General features: G+C 57.2%; 2 protein-coding genes across 5 annotated transcripts; both read left to right on the top strand.

Annotated features, from left to right (window-relative positions):
- Positions 1-4,074: 4,074 nt before the first annotated feature.
- PPP1R27 (protein phosphatase 1 regulatory subunit 27) lies at positions 4,075-5,274 on the top strand. Its single transcript, NM_001206265.2, has 3 exons — positions 4,075-4,405; positions 4,485-4,635; positions 4,918-5,274. Exons 1-3 carry the CDS (start codon positions 4,216-4,218, stop codon positions 5,039-5,041), a joined length of 465 nt encoding a protein of 154 aa, NP_001193194.1. The 5' UTR covers positions 4,075-4,215; the 3' UTR covers positions 5,042-5,274.
- A 378-nt stretch (positions 5,275-5,652) lies between these two features.
- Positions 5,653-13,613, top strand: MCRIP1 (MAPK regulated corepressor interacting protein 1). Of its 4 annotated transcripts, none has more exons than XM_005221040.5 (5): positions 5,653-5,700; positions 11,540-11,595; positions 11,678-11,796; positions 12,424-12,525; positions 12,710-13,613. In XM_005221040.5, the coding sequence occupies exons 2-5, from the start codon at positions 11,588-11,590 to the stop codon at positions 12,772-12,774; spliced, it is 294 nt and encodes a 97-aa protein (XP_005221097.1). In that variant the 5' UTR covers positions 5,653-5,700; positions 11,540-11,587; the 3' UTR covers positions 12,775-13,613.
- Positions 13,614-17,182: the final 3,569 nt, after the last annotated feature.

Consider the following 17,182-nt stretch of genomic DNA (forward strand, 5'->3'; position numbering starts at 1 on the left):
AGACTGAGCTCCCAATGCAGGCAGCCTGGGTTTGATCCCTGGAGAGGGAACTAGATCCCACAAGCCACAACTAAGAGATCCTGCCTGCTCCAACTAGAGTCCAGCACAGCTGGAATAAATAAAAATAATTTTTAAGTGCTGTGCTCATCACTAGACCTTTGTGTAAAAAAGAATCTGATGTAAAAAGCCAATCTCTTAGTTTTTAAAATGTAATTTGACTCCTTAGAGCCTCTGCTCATGCATAGTTTGTATAAGGAAAAGTAGTTCAGCTGACCTTTCCTTCCCCCTGCCCCCCCAGACTAAAAAACCAAAACTCAAAAACCATGACTCAAAGCTGTCATCCTGGCTACAGTGGCTGATGGCACCTGAACCTGGACTGGGGACACGTCTTGGGCCTTGGCGTTCCACGAGGGCTCTGAGTGGGACATCCACAGGGGCCAGTGGGGCTCAGGTGGGCATCAGTGCCCAGCCAGGGCACCCCTGCCCAGGGCAGGGTTTCCTGTCTGTTCTGTGCACATGTCTGTAGGCACAGTGGGACATTGATGTCATTCTTGGAGGGAACAGGGGTGGAGACCCAGCCCACTTTGGGAGGTCAAGAACAGCAAATGTGGCTAGGTCTCCAAGGAGCCCAGGCTGTCATTCCACATGCTCCATCAGTCCCTCCAACGTGCTGCCCGAGTAGGAAGGATGCGTGCTTTATGCAATTTGCAGACTCTAGTTCTGATGCGGCCAGGGCCTTGGAGATGGCTGGGGCATATCTGGCAGACGTGACTGTGAGACTTGCTATGAATGTGGTTCCCTCGGTGGTCTCAGTCTGCGGGGAGGTGTGTGTGTGTTATTTCCCCCATGACCACAGCTACATTCCAGCCAGAGGCCTGTGTGTCTGTGCCCTCAAACCCCAGGGCTGCTCCCTTCTCCTACCTGGGCATGTGTTCAGCTGGTGTTCAGCAACAACCTGGCGTTAGCACCTTGGGCAGCAGCAGCTAAGCCCCGGCTTGTCCACACACTCCCGTCATCTGAGTACTGCTCCCCAGCTCAGCGCACAGCGGGGCTCCCTTCCCTGGTTCTCAGGTGGCCTGTGCTGGGGCTGTTCCAGGGTCTGTGTGCGTTGTGCCTCAGTCCAGTCCTGCTGACATGGTGAGACATGTATTCGCAAAGTAGTGAGCTTGGGCACTTGGAGGCTCTGTGGGAGATTTCCGGGGAGATGTTAGCCCTGCTCTCCAAAATGGGAGAGGGTTCCCAGAGGTACATGTGTGGATTCTGGAGAAGGGGATCCAGGATGGGCCGAGAGCAGGGCTGTCTGGAGTCCCAGCTGCGAGGGGTGGGCTATGCCCAATGATGGACGCTGGTGACCCCGCTGAGCAGCTCCGCAGAGCCTGGCCCTCCACGCAGAAAGTTTGGGAGCAGGCACTGCTGCCCAGAGCACGTCGTCATGTCATGTGCTCCTAGCAGGGGGAGTGAGTCACCGATACCTTTCCCCTTTTGCCCAGGCAGCTGATTAGCACATTCCTGGGTCTGGGATTGCTGGGAGGTGGCGGTTGGAGTCCCAGACCAGGCAGGGCTGGTGGATTAGCAAGGTAACTTTGTGGGCTCTGGGGTGGGCAGTCAGGGCTTAACAGCCTAGGGCGTCCCAATCTCTCTCTTCCTCTCTCCAGGTGGCAGGAAGCGGTTGGCCTGGAACCTAAAAAGCAGCTGCTGGGCCTGTGTACTGGACCCTGAAGGTCTGGCTTCGGCATCTGCCAAGAGGCGGCTGAGTGGGCCCGCCCAGACTCCCCTCCAGGCCCCTGGCTTATTTTCTACTGGAGGCAGACCTCTCTGCTAGTTGAGTTTCCTCGGACTTTTCAAAGTGAGCGTTTTCCATTAACTGTTTTGGTTTAAATCAGTTCTCCTGAAAGCAGAATGTTCAAGTTGTGCAAACCAGGTCACTTGACAAGTTCACACGGGCAGAGGCTCAGGGACAAAGCTGTGTATATACAAGTTTGGTGGTGGTGTGGCTGTGTGAATAGCAGGTTAGACTGCTCATGGCTGGCTTCTGCCAAAAGTTGCTACAGGCTGTGTCCATGGCTTTGAGGACATGTTTCCCAAGTTGTCACCAGAATGCCTTTCAGGCATCTGTCCCTTCTCTGATCCAAATATCCAAACAGAAACCCCAAAGCCCAGATCCTGAGCTCTCTCAGCTCACCTCTAGCAGGATAAAGTGGGAGGGTCCTTCTTGGGGTCACTAGTAGGCCCACCCTGATGGTTTGCCTTATCTGGCCTGAGGCCTGTCACTGGCGGGAAACACCAGGCTGTTGGTGGCAGCTTCTTCATCCAAAGTTCTTTCATTTGATCCTCTGAGCAGGGCAGGCAGACAGAACTTTCCACAACAGCAGAAAAGGCAATCTTCACATCAAAGGAAAGTTCTATCTCTGTGTACAGCATGGTACTCTGTCTCTGGGCTTCATGTAAACCGCTGATAAAAACTGTAGCTGCTCGTAAGTGACACAAGTGACCAAGAGTTAGGATCACCCAGCACTACACTCTGAGCCCAAAATACAGGAGCCCTGGGAACCACCCCTCCCTTGGGGCCCCGTGGGGCCGGGGCCGGTGGAGTTTCTCAGGGAACATCAGCGGCAGAGGCAGGAGGAGAAAGCCCAGCAGGGCAGTGCAGTGTTTTCTGCAGCACTTGGCCCAGGGCTTTGCACCTGGAGTGTTGATGAATTTGTTGATTTTGTTGAAACGAGATCAACATGGTGGTACAAGGGCTTCTCATAACCAAGTTCCTGCCCCCACTACAGACTGCTGGCCCATCTCCAGCATCCAGGTCTTTAGTGACTGCCTGGAGGATCTTGCCAGCATTAGGGGCCAAACTGCGCCCCTCAATATTTATACGCTGAAGTGTTAACTCCCCGTACTCCAGCATGTGACCTTATTTGGAAATGGAGTCGCTGTAGATGTAACTGGTTAAGATGAGGTCAAACTGGAGTAGGGTGGGCCCTACTCCCTGGACACCAGGAGGCTGGTGTCCTTATTAAGAGGAGAAATTTGGACTTCCCTGGTGGCCCAGTGGTTAAGAAACTGCCTCCCAATGCAGGAAGACACAGGTGCAACCTCTGCTCTGGGAAGATTTCACATGCAGAGGGGCAAATAAGCCCCGTGAACCACAACTATCAAGCCCATGCGTTCTAGAGCCCATGCTCTGCAATGAGAAGCCTCTGCAATGAGAAGCCTGTCCACCACAATGAACAGTAGCCGTCGCTCACTGCAACTAGAGAAAGCCAGCGAGCAGCAACAGAGACCCAGTGAAGCCAAAAATACATAAATAAAACTTAAAAAATAATTTTTTTTAATAATATTTATTTGGTTGCACCGGGTCCTCATTGTGGCACGTGGTATCTTCTATTTCCTTGCAGCATGCAGGATCTTTCCTCGCGGCATGTGGGATCTAGTTCTCTGACCAGGGATAAACCCAGCCACCTGCATTGGGAGCAGGGAGTCTTAGCCACGGGACCACCAGGGAAGTTCTGCACTTTGATTCTAATCTGGGAGGTTTCCAAGCAGAAGGGCAGTGCCACTGAAGCCCACGTTTTGGGAACACTGCCCTGAGAGTGATACAAGCCATGACAGAAAGTGACAAATGACAGGGAGATGGGTTGGGCTGGGCCTTCTTCTGTACAGCTTCTCCTGTGCTTCCTCAGGTGTGGGGAAGCATCCCCTTGCCTTCCCAGTGGGCAGAGGTAGCTGTGCTTACCACGTATCATGCCCTTCTCCCCAAGTTCTCCATATGGAGGGAGACCCTGGTCCTCAATGACCTTGGTTATCTGTCCACCTTGCTTATGGGCCTTGCCCTTCTAGTGCTTCTCCTGCCCTCTGTCAAGCACCTTCGAGGTCCAGTTGTGGGGCAGAGAGCAGTAGCCAGGAAGGATCTGACCCCTTTGGCCAGGCACAGCGACAGGTGGGCTGAAAGATGAACCACTAAACATGATCCTGAGGGCAGGGCTGGAGCGGCTCAGTTTCAGCCCCTCGGGTGCGAGCATGACTGCGCAGCTTTATATAGCTCTGCCGGCCCTATATAAGAAGAAGGTGCCCTGGCCAACGGGAGCACGGAGAGCACTGTGGCGGCGGTGCTGGAGGTCACCGTCAGTCAGAAGAGCCTGCACACAGTTCGGGTCCGTGCACCTTCCTTCCCTGAGCAGGAGGGTCCCCACAGGGGTGGCCCAAACCATAGCTGCCAGGATGCCCAGCAGAACAGCCCGCTATGCCCGCTACAGCCCAAGGCAGCGGCGCCGGAGGCTCCTGGCTGATCGCAGCGTACGCTTCCCTAATGACGTCCTGTTCTTGGACCACATCCGCCAGGGCGACCTGGAGCAGGTGGGGCGCTTCATCCGGACTCGGAAAGTCTCCCTGGACACCATCTACCCGTCGGGTGAGTGCCTGCAGGGCCAGTGAGGCTCTGTGGGGTGGCAGGGGAAGGCCTGAGCCTTGACCTCTCCTGTCCTGTCCAGGCCTGGCTGCCCTTCATGAAGCGGTGCTTTCTGGAAACCTTGAGTGTGTGAAGCTGCTAGTCAAATACGGGGCAGACATTCATCAGCGAGACGAGACAGGCTGGACACCCCTGCACATCGCCTGCAGTGACGGATACCCTGATATAGCCAGGTGAGAGGGTGGCCTCTAGGATGTAGTCCCCCCAAAAGGTGGCCCTGCTAGTGTACCTAAAAACTCTAAGGGCTTCTGAAATTTCCTTTCTGTCCTGTTGCCTCCCAAGAGCAAACTGCAAAAGTTAGCGAAACTTCCAAAGGGTCGGTTTCTTTCTCCTCACCTCACCTGGCAAGAGAAAAAACAGGTAGATCTCAGAACCGCAGGCTGCTACCTTCAGGCAGGGGTGAGCATTCTCCGGGCCACGTTCTCTCCTCAACCAGGGCTGCCCTTTGCACTCAGGTACCTCATTTCCCTGGGGGCAGACAGAGAAGCGGCGAACGACGATGGAGATCTGCCTTCAGACCTCATTGACCCGGAATTCAAGGACTTGGTGGAGCTATTCAAAGGGACTAAGATGGACTGAGGCCAGCCCTGCCCTCCCAGGGCGCTAGCCCTGCCTGGAGAAGTCAGGTGCCCATCTCCCCCGGATGCCAGGATTGCCCCACCAGCGGGGCTATGGGCCGGCCAGACTGGCCAGGACCCCACACCTGGGCAAAACCCCTCCCCTCTCCCAACCCGCGGCCTGGCTTTTTCTTCGGGTGAAAAACTTTTTTTTATTGCTATACTTTTTACTTTTTCAATAAACGTGGTTCCTAAGCCCGTGGTGATGGCCTGATTACTGGGGACCGTCCTGTCCCAGTCTTTCGGCTCCGTCTGCTCTGGTGGTCAGCGGCCAACCGCCGTCCACTCTGGTCTGGGGATCCGACAGTGTCGGAGCAAGGAGCTAGAGTCTCGCGGCTCCCGACCACCGGTCCCTGCCGTCCATCGATCCCGCTACCCCCAGGCCCTGTCTGTCCCAGAACCCCGACCCCGCCGACCCAGGAGACTGTCCTCGACATCCCTCGACCCCGGGTGGCACGAAGTCTAAGAACCCCTCAGACCCCAGCCTCTCGGCCCCAGGCCTCAGTCTCCGCCCCTCCGCGGGCCCGCGGTCACGTGACCTGCGCCAGTGCGCGTGCGCGGCGGCGACACGTCACTTCCGGCCGGGCCCCTGGCAGCGGCGGCGGCGGCCGAGAGGGCGAGGTGAGGCGGTAGCGGCGGGGGCGGGGCGGGCGCGGCCCGGACCCGCCCTGGCGCGGCGGCCGCGAGGGGAGGGCCCCGGGCTGGGTCGCGGGGTTCCCGGCCCGCCGCGGCGGAGGCTAGGGAGGGCCACGGCGAGGCGGGGCGTGCCCGCGAGGCAAGGGGCTCAGAGGGAGTAGCGGGCCGCCGTTCTCCGTCGCTGAAGCTGCCGCCGCCTCGTCGCCCGGGGAGCAGCCCTGACGATGCTTCCTGACCGCGAAGCGCGGCCGGCCGGGTTCCCGCGGTTCGCCCTCCGCCGCCGTCCCGTGTATCCCACGCTCCTGGTCTCTGAGCTGGGCGAGGCAGTGTCAGGGGAGGGAAGGGGGTAAGAGGCTGCCATTCCTCCGGGAGCTCACCGGAACCCCGGGGGATGCCGGGGTGGGCGGGGACCGCCATGGGGAGGCCGCGAACGAAGCAACCCAGGTTTGTGAGAAACTTCAGGTAACGCGGAGGCGCACAAGTCGTATCCCCTACCTGCCTCCTAGGAAGACTTCCCAGAGAAGATGGTCATGAGCCGGGCCCCCAGGGCCAGGGCGACGACTTTGGGCAGATGGGGCATTTTGAGCAAAAGCCTTTGGGGTGTCAGGGGGAGTGTCCAGAGCTTTTAGAAAGCAGTGCGGGTGGGGAGGGAAGGGTCAGGCCCCAAGTCTTGAAGGAGAAGGCTTGATTTGGGGTGAGTGGAAGGGCTGGTGAGATTGCCAAGTGAGGAAGGAGGGGAATGCATACATTGGGGTTTGTTGCTTGGGAGGGAAGCTGCTGCTATCACCAAGGAAAGAGGGAGAGGGGTGGTGCAGTGCTTAGAGGCTTCGCCTGCGTCTTTTCAAGGGTCGCCAGGCCCATTTGGTATCTAAAACAGCAGTGTCCTGCTTGAGTGGTAGATTGCCTTCTAAAAGTCTCATTGGTGGAAACGGCTGTTGAGAACCCCACAGACACAGAATATGAAGGGGAGGTGGAGTCTTGAAAATTTTGAGTACCTATCAAAAATTTTAAAGTAACACAGAGTGGCTGCAATTGCATCATTGATTCTAACTCCGGAATATCCATTGTCATTTTTGCAGACAACAGAATATCATATCACCCCCTGCCTTTACACATATGGCTGTATGTGGGGAAAGAGTTAAGACTGGCAGTCTGGAGACTGGGCTTTGGGCTCCCTTCCCTGCATTCCTCCTCACTGGAGGTCTCTGAAGCCCTTTCTTCCCCATGAAAGAGCAAGGTGCTATATAGATCCATCCAGGAAGAGTCCCTCCCTGTCTCTTAGCAGAACCACATTGGTGCCAGGGGTCTGGAACCTGCCAGGGGTACAAACAAAGGCAGAGGCAGTCTCTGGGGTGCTCAGGGCAGCTCAGCCATCCTAGTCTAGCCCTGATTTCTGTGGCCTGGGAGGCCGAGAGGTTGGGAGTCTCTTGGGGCCCAGATCCCACTCTGCTGAGTGGCAGGTTTCTCATCTGCTAAACCTCCAAAGTGGGGTTTATTGGTGTTCTCCCTGGCTCAGTGCAATGGCTGCTCCACAGCTGGCCCTTGGCTGCTGCCCCTCCACACTGGGTCATATGTTTGTGGGTCTACGCCATGCCTGAGGAAACTCTGCGTTCAGTTTGCCCAAGGCTGTCCTGGCTTGCACTTCATAATCAAGAGCAGCCCTTTTATGCTCAGAAATGCCCAGTTGGATGATACATTCCTTCTATGATTGCCCCGTCCACTGTCTCGTTGGATAAGCAGCCACAGAGATTTTGTTTGAGGTTGTGGCTTCATGTGGCTGTACTTGGGTCCCTTTGAGCAGGAAGGCCTGGTGAACATTCTTGGGGGTTGTTTTGGCTCAGATGGGGATTCCATGGCCCATAGAGGGAAGGGACGCTGCCCAGAGCAGCGATGGATGACCCTCAGTCACGGAGTGGTTCTGGACTCTGCCGGGTGCTGAGCGGGTAGCCCGCTGGCTGCTATGGGCTAGGCTGTTGTGGACAACAGTCAAGGCCTGTGGAGTACACCAGGGGACTTTGTGTGGTTCTCTGTGACTCTGGAAGCAGCAGAGCTGGCTCTCTGGCTCAGACTGTGATTGGGAAGGGCTGGGGGCCCAGTAGCTGGTGACACTCACACCTGGTGAATTAGATTATGGCCAGACTGAGGGCTTGATGGCAATAGAAGGCCGTGGTACTGTCTGAGTGGGGAGTGACTTGGGTGGGGGCAGGTTTTGGGAAGATCATGCTGGCGTCACGTGTACCAGGGATGGAGAAGGGTAGTGCAGGGTACTGTCCCGACATGGATTGGAGAGTGGGCAGTGGATGTCGGACCAGGAGTGGGTGGGAATGGGAAGAAGTAACTGAAGAGCACATACACGTAGGTGGAGGCTTGGGGTCTGTGGCCTGAGGGAAAGCTCTTTGCATCATCAGATCTGAGACCTCAGTAGTGTGAGCTGGGCCTCACAAGCTCCACCGAGCATGAAAAAACGGTGCTAACCTTTGTGCTGGCGATTGCCAGATACAGCCTGATTTCAAAGCTATTAAAAGGGTAAAAAAGTTTCTCAGAGTTGATGGGATGTAGTGAGGTTTTGAGCTCCAGTCTTCAGGAAATAATTGTCCCTGATAATCATGGTAAACAAAAGTCGGCAAGCAAACAAGAGGAGGGAGATGTTTGCAGAAGTGGACACTCCCTCCCCGCTGGCCAGAGGGACTGGAAACTCCAACCTCAGGGGATTCTCGTGGCCTACTGGGCCTTTTTAGGTGTCCCTGGCGCTTTTCCAGGCGTGCCACTCTCCCCAGCCTGCTGGTTGCCTGGCTCCTCTGCAGTCGCCTCTGTAGAGGCCCTGCTCAGCACTTTGCTCAGACAGTAAATGTGCTCGAGTTTCCCTTTGCTTCATCACACACACTACCGTCAGCCCAGGCCTCGCACCTCTCTTCACAGCCAGTTGCCAGGCACAGGCAGTCTTGGCCGAAGGTCCCACTCCTCCCCGTGCTGCACCGAGCCCCTTCCTGCTGGGTCATTGGAGGTTTTGTCATGGTGGCTCAGAGGCCACCTCTCTGCCCTGGCCTTCCTTGAGTCCAACTGCCTTTTAGACATCTCCTCCCTGACCTTGTTTTGTCTCCCTTGTCCACGCCTTTGCGGCTCGGCCCTCTCCACTGGACAGCCGTGTGTTCCCAGGCTTCTGTTTTTAGCATCAGTGGTATGATTCGCCCGCCATTGCCATGGCTCATACTTGTAGCTGTCACCTTCCAGGGCGGAAACAGGCCCAGTGTATATGGGCCCCTTTCAGTGGTTCTTCCCTCGGCACAGACAAGTGCTGTTTCTCTGGTTGTTCCTGTGCACCTCTTGGTAGCCACCAGGCCCTTTCCTTTGGGTACATCCTGGAACTGGAATGGCTGTCACGGAGCATGCATATTTGTTAGATTTTTCCAGGAAATTTCCTTTGGGGTCAGCATGGGGGGCCCAACTCCTTGGAGGAGGTGATGAAGGTGGGTGAGTGAGTGCAGCTCACTGTCCCTCTGTCTTCAGGGGAGCAGCAGGCCCTGGCCTCACGGGAAGCTGCTGGTATACTCAGGTGAAGCCTTGGTTTCCCTGCATCCCGCAGGAGGCAGGGTATCCACGGGGGTGGGGCAGGGCCAGCCCAAGGTCCTAAGGAGAAAGGCCCCCGGAGGGAGGCCAAGCTGCTGGGAGAAGACGGAGGACTCGGGGGTTCCTCACGAGTAGGTACCAGCTGGTAGGACACAGGCCATTAAAGACAGACCTGGTTGGGTGTGACTTCCCCCATCGAGAGGAGGCAGACAATAACTCCTTTTTAAAAAGTCCTTTTACTCATTCTTCAAGTCCTGAGGACATGAGAGCCTGCTGGTGTCTTGCCCCTGGCCAAGGTACTTCCTGGCCGCTCTGTCCAGGGCACCAGAAACCTCGTTAACTCAAGTAGCACATCTTTGTGGGCAGGTGCCCAATGACAGGTACACAGCTCCTCAGCTTGTGGGCCATTCTAGCCTCTGGTCAGGAAGCACAGAGTAGGGGCAGCGAGGGATGGGTTCCCACTGTGGAGACCGAATGCTCCAGGGGCCTGGGGCCCAGGCCTTGGGAATGCAGAGACCAAGGGGAGCAGGTGAGGCGCTCAGAGAACCAGAGCCATGTATGCGTGTGCATGTGTGCAGTCGGGGCAATGGGAGCTGGAAGGGGCTGGCCTCTGAGTTAGGCCTGAGACTGAAAGGGGGCCTTGGACCAAAGTCAGGCACCCATAAAGGCCAGACAGCCCTCAGGCTGTGACCAGAGGAGGCCAAGGCCGAGGCTGCCCTGGAAAGAAGCAGCCCTGGAGATGGGCAAAGCTGGGAAGGCAGGTACCCTGAAGAAGTGGCCCCCGAGGTCTGAGAGGACAGACTGCAGGAGGGATGAGGGGCCTGGGTAGGAGGGGCCAGCCTGGGTTGGGCTGGGGCTGGCTGATCCTCCAGGCGCCTCCCTCCTGTTGCTTAATTGAAGCCTCCCACTTCATTGCACTGCCAACAGCCCCTTGAGACGTGAGTGTTCTTGAGCCCCTTCCGTGTCCCCAGGGCACCCTCAGGCCAGAGAGGGCTTTCCCTCTGTGCTCTGGTGTCTGTGGGACTGGCATCTGGACAGGAGAATCATAGGCAGTGAGATCCCGCGAGTCCAAAAAGGGAGAAGTCCCTTTGTGAGGAGCAGGGCCCCTCTCCTGGGAGGGCATAGGCTTCTGTGTGCCCCCCAGGAAGCTGGCTTTGTGCTCTGTCATTACTACCTCAGCTTGTGGGCTGTTTTACCTGTGCAGATTTTTTTTCCCCAGCTGGGCTGTGCAGCATGTGTGATCTCAGTTCCCCTACCAGGGATCGAAAGCATAGCCTCTGCAATGGGAGCAGAGTGTCAACCCCTGGACTGCTAGGGAAGTCCCCCTGTGCGGGTGTTTAAATGCCAAAGGAACCAGAGAGGAAGTGTCCACTGGGTCTCATCTTCCAGGCTCTTCAGGAGGGGCTGTGGCTGAGCATTCTGGGGCCCCCAGGCTCCAGGGGCGGGGGAGGGGAGGCACTTGTGCTCACAGGCCCTTCCCAGGCTTCCCCCATCCCCCAACACCTGGGGTTGGCCTCCTCTGGGGCAAGGCCAGGCCTGGGACTAGCCCTGTGCAACTAGCTTCCTCACCCTGCGGTGCATGTCCTCAGCCAGAGAGGGGACTTTGTCCAATTGGGCAGTTTTGAGAGTGAGTCTAAAAATAGACCCCCATCCAGGGCTGTCTGGTTCCTGGGCTGAGAGAGCCTGTAAACAGGACACACCCCAGAGTCTCGGTCACTAGGATTGGCCTGATGGCTTCCTCCAGGCTCACAGTCCTCCCCCAGCCCTCCTGTCACACCCTGGGGACCAGGAAGCCGGGCAGGCACTTTTCCCATTGGGAAGCACATCCCCATTTTACAGATAGGAAACTGAGGCTCAGTGGAGACAAGATCCTAGGCCCTGCAGGCCGTGAGGGCACTGGACGACTGTGGGCCTTTCCTGCAGCCCCGCGCTCTGTTAGCAGTGGTGTTCTGAGACTTGGAATATCAACAGGGCTTCCCGACCCTGGGGTAGGTGTGTTCCCTGGGCCGCGGTGGTCCAAGTGCGGGGTCCACTGGAGCTCAAGCTGCTCTGACTCGGGCCTGTTGGTGGCCCCTGGCCAAGGGTACTGAACCTTTAGCCAGCTGGATTGTGGCTCGACCCTGTCTACTGGAAGGCAGGGAGACCACAGTTAAAGGGAAGAGGCAAATGCCCCCACGCCCTTCCCATCCCTGGACCCCTTCTGGAGAGGGTGGCAGGGTGGCCTCTATCCCACTATGTCATGAGGCTTCCCTTCCAGAGGCCGAGGGGATCCGGCAGTGGAGTGCGAGGACCAGACGCCCCAGCGATGACCAGGTGGGTCTTAGGTAGTGGCGTTACCTCCAGGTGTGGGGGGTCCTGCCCTGTAGCCCCTCCTCACGGGCCGGGCTCCCCCCAGTTCCCCCGTCTCCAGGGTCGTCTACAACGGCAAGAGGAACAGTAGCCCCCGCTCTCCCCCCAACAGCAGCGAGATCTTCACCCCGGCCCACGAGGAGAATGTGCGCTTCATTTATGAAGGTACACGGAGTGTCCGCAGCCAGCCCCCCTGAGCCCCTCCTCCCCTGAACTCCTGTGGGGTGTGGAGACCCAGTTCTGGTCATGGGTGTGCATGGTCAGCACTGTGGTGGTCCTGACAGGCAACACCCCAGAAGAGGCAATGTTTGGAATCAGTGGTGTTTGCTGGGGAAGAGGGGGGCCATGGAAGATGGCGCACCCTGGGGAGCCTGGGGTGTCTTGGAAGTGGTGTGGTGGAGGTGTGAGCACGTGTGCACAGCATTTGTGCTGGGAGGTGGGGGGTGGAGGACATGGGAAAGATGGGCACCCGCCTGGAGGAAGTGCTGTACCCTAGTGGGTTTCATAAGCCTCTGTGACTGGAGTTCTGGTCATGGTACCATGAGGCCAGAAGGGGCGTGGCTTGGGCAGGGCTCCTCGAGGGAGCAGGGTATGTTGAGGACAACTTCAGGTTAGGAGCAGGCTGGACTCGGGGGCCAGAAACTGTTGAAGTGGGAGTTTGGGCTCGGGGGGCCTGTGGGGCCACTCAGAAGGGGAGGGATAGGGCAGGAGCGGGTGCCGTCTGCTTGGACACTGACGGGGCCGGATGGCAGGCCCCGGGGTAGGGGCCCTGACCACCCCTGCTTCCTGCAGCCTGGCAGGGTGTGGAGCGGGACCTGCGGAGCCAGATGTCGGGCAGCGAGCGGGGCCTGGTGGAGGAGTACGTGGAGAAGGTCCCTAACCCCAGCCTGAAGAGTAAGTGGGGCTGCCCTGGGCAGGAGGGGCCGACCAGGGGGCAGGAAGGCCCACCCACCTGCTGCTTCCAAGCCAGCCTGGTGGGGTGGCCTGGGTCCCAGGGCTTTCAGAGGCGAGGGCAGGACAAGGGACAGACCCTCCCTCTCCACCTGCACCCACCACTGACCATTCTGTCCCTTGGCAGCCTTCAAGCCCATCGACCTGAGCGACCTGAAGCGCCGGAACACGCAGGACGCCAAGAAGTCCTAAGGCGCGCCAGTGCCCCTCCCTTGGCCTCCGGGAGATCTGGGTGCAGCCTGCTGCTGGCCGCCTCCTCTCCTGTGGGCTCAGCTCCTGGGAGGGGGAGGGGGCCTTGCTCCCAGTGGGCTGAAAATCCCGGGACCAGGACAGGCATGATTGATGGCCAAGGCCTGCCCCTCCTCCCCGAGCCTCTCCTTTCCTCTCGGGGGATCTCAGGTTACCCCCGTCCCTAGGAGGGCCTCGGCCCTGCCAGCCCGTGCCCACCCCGGGCCTGGCTGGACCTTTGGAGCTGCTGGTCCTGCCTGCCCCCAGGGCCTCGACCCTGATTCTTGTCGCCTTCTCCTGCCCCCACCCCCAACCCCTGGGCACTTCCAGGATCAGGAGGGAGATGAGGGGCCTTTGTTATCTCCTGTGCTGTGGGACTGGGCTGGTTTTGTCCTGAAGTGGCCAGGAGCCAGGACAGGGTGGTCCCAGCCACACCCAGCATGGGTCCCTCACCGACCCCTGCTGCATCTGTGCCCGGGGCACGGGGAGCGTCTGACCCCCCACCCCACTGTCCAGCCTGGCCCTTTCCTTCCTTGTCAGCTTTAGGATGACACCAGCTCTCCAGGCCTGGCACACTGCTGGGTGCCCCCTCCAAGGGTTCTAGGCAGCCAGGTCTGGCTCACCCTTAGGAAGGGGCGTGGGGCTGGCCTGAGCTGACGAGGCTACCCAGTGGGTCCTGCTCTGTGTGGTGAGTTGGGAGGGTCTTCAGGGCCATTTTTTTTCTTCCTGTGCCCTCCAGATTCAAGTGTCTGACTGGAACCTGAAGACCAGTAAATAAAGGTGGGGTGGCATTGGCTTGGCAACTTGGTCTGTGAGGCCCCTATCTTGGCTGCCCACACAGGTCTGGAAGTCCAAGGCCCAGAAGTTCCGTCTGATCCCTGGGCTCCACCAGGGGGCTTGGGCTTCTGGAGGGCAGTGGGAGGTGGACGTGGGGGCCCTGGAGGTAACACATCCTCAGCAGCACTGGGCCCTTGAGGGGTGGCCTGTCTGCTGTCCAGGGAGGGTGGCTGCTGGACTTGGAGAGCCCCAGTGCACTTGACCTTCAGATCTGGACGTAGCCCTGGCGGACAAGCCAAACCGGAATTTATTTCGGGAACAGCCCTTTCCTGTTAAGAGTATTCTGGGGCTCCAGTGGCCCCACAGGTGGCTCTGGGAGACGTCTTCTCCTGGAGGGGGTTCCCCAGGGATGAGGGTGCAGGAAGGATGGTTCATGCAATAAGCAGCAGCCAGTGGGCGTTGGCTGGTGCCAGGCCCTGAGCCAATTTCCTGTAACCACACAGGCCTGTTTGCTCCCCAGGGACCTATGGGGCATCCTGCCAAGGGTTTGAGTGCCTGCTGGGCTGGGTCACCCACACAGCCCCTGTGCTTGTGGCTGGAAGGAGGTGGGTGTGGCCTGGCTGGGGTTCAGGGCCCTGTGGCCAGAGGCTGGGCACACGGGCACAGGTACCCTTCACCCAGCATGTCCAAGACCACTGAGGATGGGGTGATGGTCAGCCAGCAGAGATCCCCCGTTGGAGAAGGGGAGGGGTGGGCCTGAACCTAGCCAGGCCACTGCTGCACGTGGCATTGAGCAAGCTGCTGAATCTCGAAGCCTGTTTCCTGAAGTGCAGGTTAGCACCTTCCTCTGGTGGCTGCCGAGTATTAGGGCCTGCTGCCGCGACAGTCACCTCATGGATGCTCTTGACAGGGCCCTGGACCCACAAGACTGCGGGGGCCTGGATGTCTGCCCCCTTGCAGCCACGACCCTGGCCTTGCTGTGACTGGGGCATGTAACACTGCTGTCCTGCCTGTTTCCCATTTTAAGTGAGGTTTGGGCTGTGGTGACTGGAAGGCCTTCCCCTGAAGGGGTGTTCAGGCCCCCTGGCAGCACACTGGAAACATCTAATATGTTGCATTGGTTAAAAATTGACTTGACTTTGCTCTCAGCCCTCTCTGGGTCACTCATCCCTCCTGTGGAGTTGGAAAGTGGGAATGGTGGCACACCGGGCCCCCAGCATCTGGGTCTCCCTTGTCTGTAGCCACTCTCCCCTGGCCTTGCCTGCTAGCACTGATACTTTGCCCCTGTGTGGGTGGGCCCATGGGACAACCCTTGAGGCCTTTTCATTCCTGCTGTCCCCGTCAACTTAAGGTTTTCTGAGAAAGAGGCCCTACGCCTGGAGTCTTCAGAGGTGGGAATGTGGTTAATGGGCTGTGCCAGGGTTGCGGGGGACGGGTATTGAACTCCAGAACAGTGGTGATAGAATCCTCACCAGCACGGTGGGCTGCCTGGTCAACCCTGAGTGGCTGGAGACACCTCCCCTACCCTCAGACAGCGAGGAGAGAGGAGATGAGGGAGTGTCCTGGTGGACGAGGTACCCACATCTCCATCACGTTCTACCCTTGGCAGTGCCACACACGTCTCTGCTTTTATTCTGTGCTGGCAACTTGGTGGGGGATGGGGTTATTACCATGACACCTCAGGAGGGGGTGATTTTATTGCCCTGATTGTCCATATGAGGGAATGGTGACCTGCTGTAGGAGACTGGCCATATCTGATTTTTAAGGTTGTTTATCAAAATCTGAATTTAGCACGTACTTGCTGAGCATGTACTCTGAGCATGTTCATGTGTATTGAGCATAAACAACAATTCCCCAGTGTCGTAATACCCAGTCCATAGTCCCCTGCTGTCGACAATAATGTATTCCTCGAGGGTTATAGACTCAGAAAGGCCAAGTGCATCAGCTTGATGTGTCCCTTCAGTCTGTCTTAGTCACAGTACTGCCTCCTGCATTTTCCCTCCATTTATGATTGAAGACTCCCTGGATACCTGATGTTGGAGTTTCCCAAATTCCGGTTTTGCCTGGTTGCATCATTGTAGTGTTAACAGGCTCCTCTGTTCCCTGTGTTTCTGTAAACTGAGGTGAGATATGCGTGATGGGATTCACTGGAGCAGACTTTGGGTGTAAAGTGATTGCTCTGGCTGCTGTGTTGAGAACAGGCCATAAGACTCAGGGTACAAGTGGAGAGACCTGTTAGGAGGGCTACCTCTAGTGAATCGTAGGAGGAAGAAGCTGGGTGAGGGGGCAGGTAAGGAGCTTAATGTGAGCAGTGGAATTCGACATGCCATTGGATGTCTTATGTAGAGATGCCAAGTGGGAAGCTGAGTCTAGTGTGGATCTGGAGGGGCCACGGGTTGGAGATAAAGGTTGGGAGTAATTTTAATGTTGATGCTATTTTAAGGTTGATGAAGAAGGAAGGAGGGTGGGACCTGCATTCAGGGAAGGGAGGAGGAAGCAGGGTAGGGGGCTGAGAGCAGTGGAGAGCAAGGCAAGAGAAAGGGCGGCAGGGGAGGGCCTGGGACTGATGGCTGCCGGTGTCCAGGAGGAGGCCCAGGCAGGCAGAGTTTGGTCAGGTGCAGCCCTCAGACTTCTCTGACTCACCTAGAGGCAACTACTTTGAACTTTTCTGCTGATTGTTTTGTTTCTGTTTTTAAATAGCATACATGAACTGTGCTTCTTGGTTCTCCCCTTTCCTTCTTAAATTCCCAGCCCAACTTATTTGCATGCGTGCTCAGTCATGTCCGACTGTTCGCAACCCATGGACTGTAGCCCCATCCTCTGTCCATGGGATTCTCCAGGCAGGAATACTGGAGTGGGTTGCCATTTCCTTCTCCAGGGGATCTTCCCGACCCAGGGATCTTCCCAACTCCAGGGATCAAACCCACTTCTCTTACGTTTTCTTGCATTGGCAGGATTCTTTACCACTGGCACCACACACACATGTTTTTACCATCCACTGTCCTCCCTAGACAGTTTTTTTTCTCTCATAACTTTGGTTACATCAGTGTTGAGTAAATTATGATGTCTGTGTGTTCAGAGCTGAGCCATGTGGTAAACTGTGATTTTTTTTCTACTCAACTTTCTGTTCTTGAAGTTATTAATTGCCACCTTTTTTCATTTGCTTAGTTTTCTGTGTACTAACACTAAAGACCTGAACTCTCCACCAGGTTATCTAAATCTTTTCTCGGTGTGTTCAGTCACTCTGATCCCCTTGAAGTGTCTCTCCTGTAAACTTGCCCTGCTTAAGGCGGCCTCCCCCAGTGACCCACTCTGCCTGGCACACTAGTGCCATCCTGGGGGTGCCCATCACTCCCCTAGGTGTGACCCTTGTTTATCGTAGTCCCTCTGAGTGCTACACACATGCACACAGACAGACAAGCTGGGTAGTTCCTATGCTTTTTTGGAGGGGAAGGGCGTGAGATGAAGGGCTGGGGTGGAGGTGGGAAGGGAAGCAGAGATGGCAAAGGGGCAGAGAGCCTGGAATGTTCATCTTCCTGAATGCAGGGTGATGCTGTGTGGGTGCTGGGCCCTGCTTTGGAAAGTGGGTTCCCCC

Source organism: Bos taurus, chromosome 19 (assembly GCF_002263795.3).
Source record: "Bos taurus isolate L1 Dominette 01449 registration number 42190680 breed Hereford chromosome 19, ARS-UCD2.0, whole genome shotgun sequence".
Taxonomy (NCBI): domain Eukaryota; kingdom Metazoa; phylum Chordata; class Mammalia; order Artiodactyla; family Bovidae; genus Bos; species Bos taurus.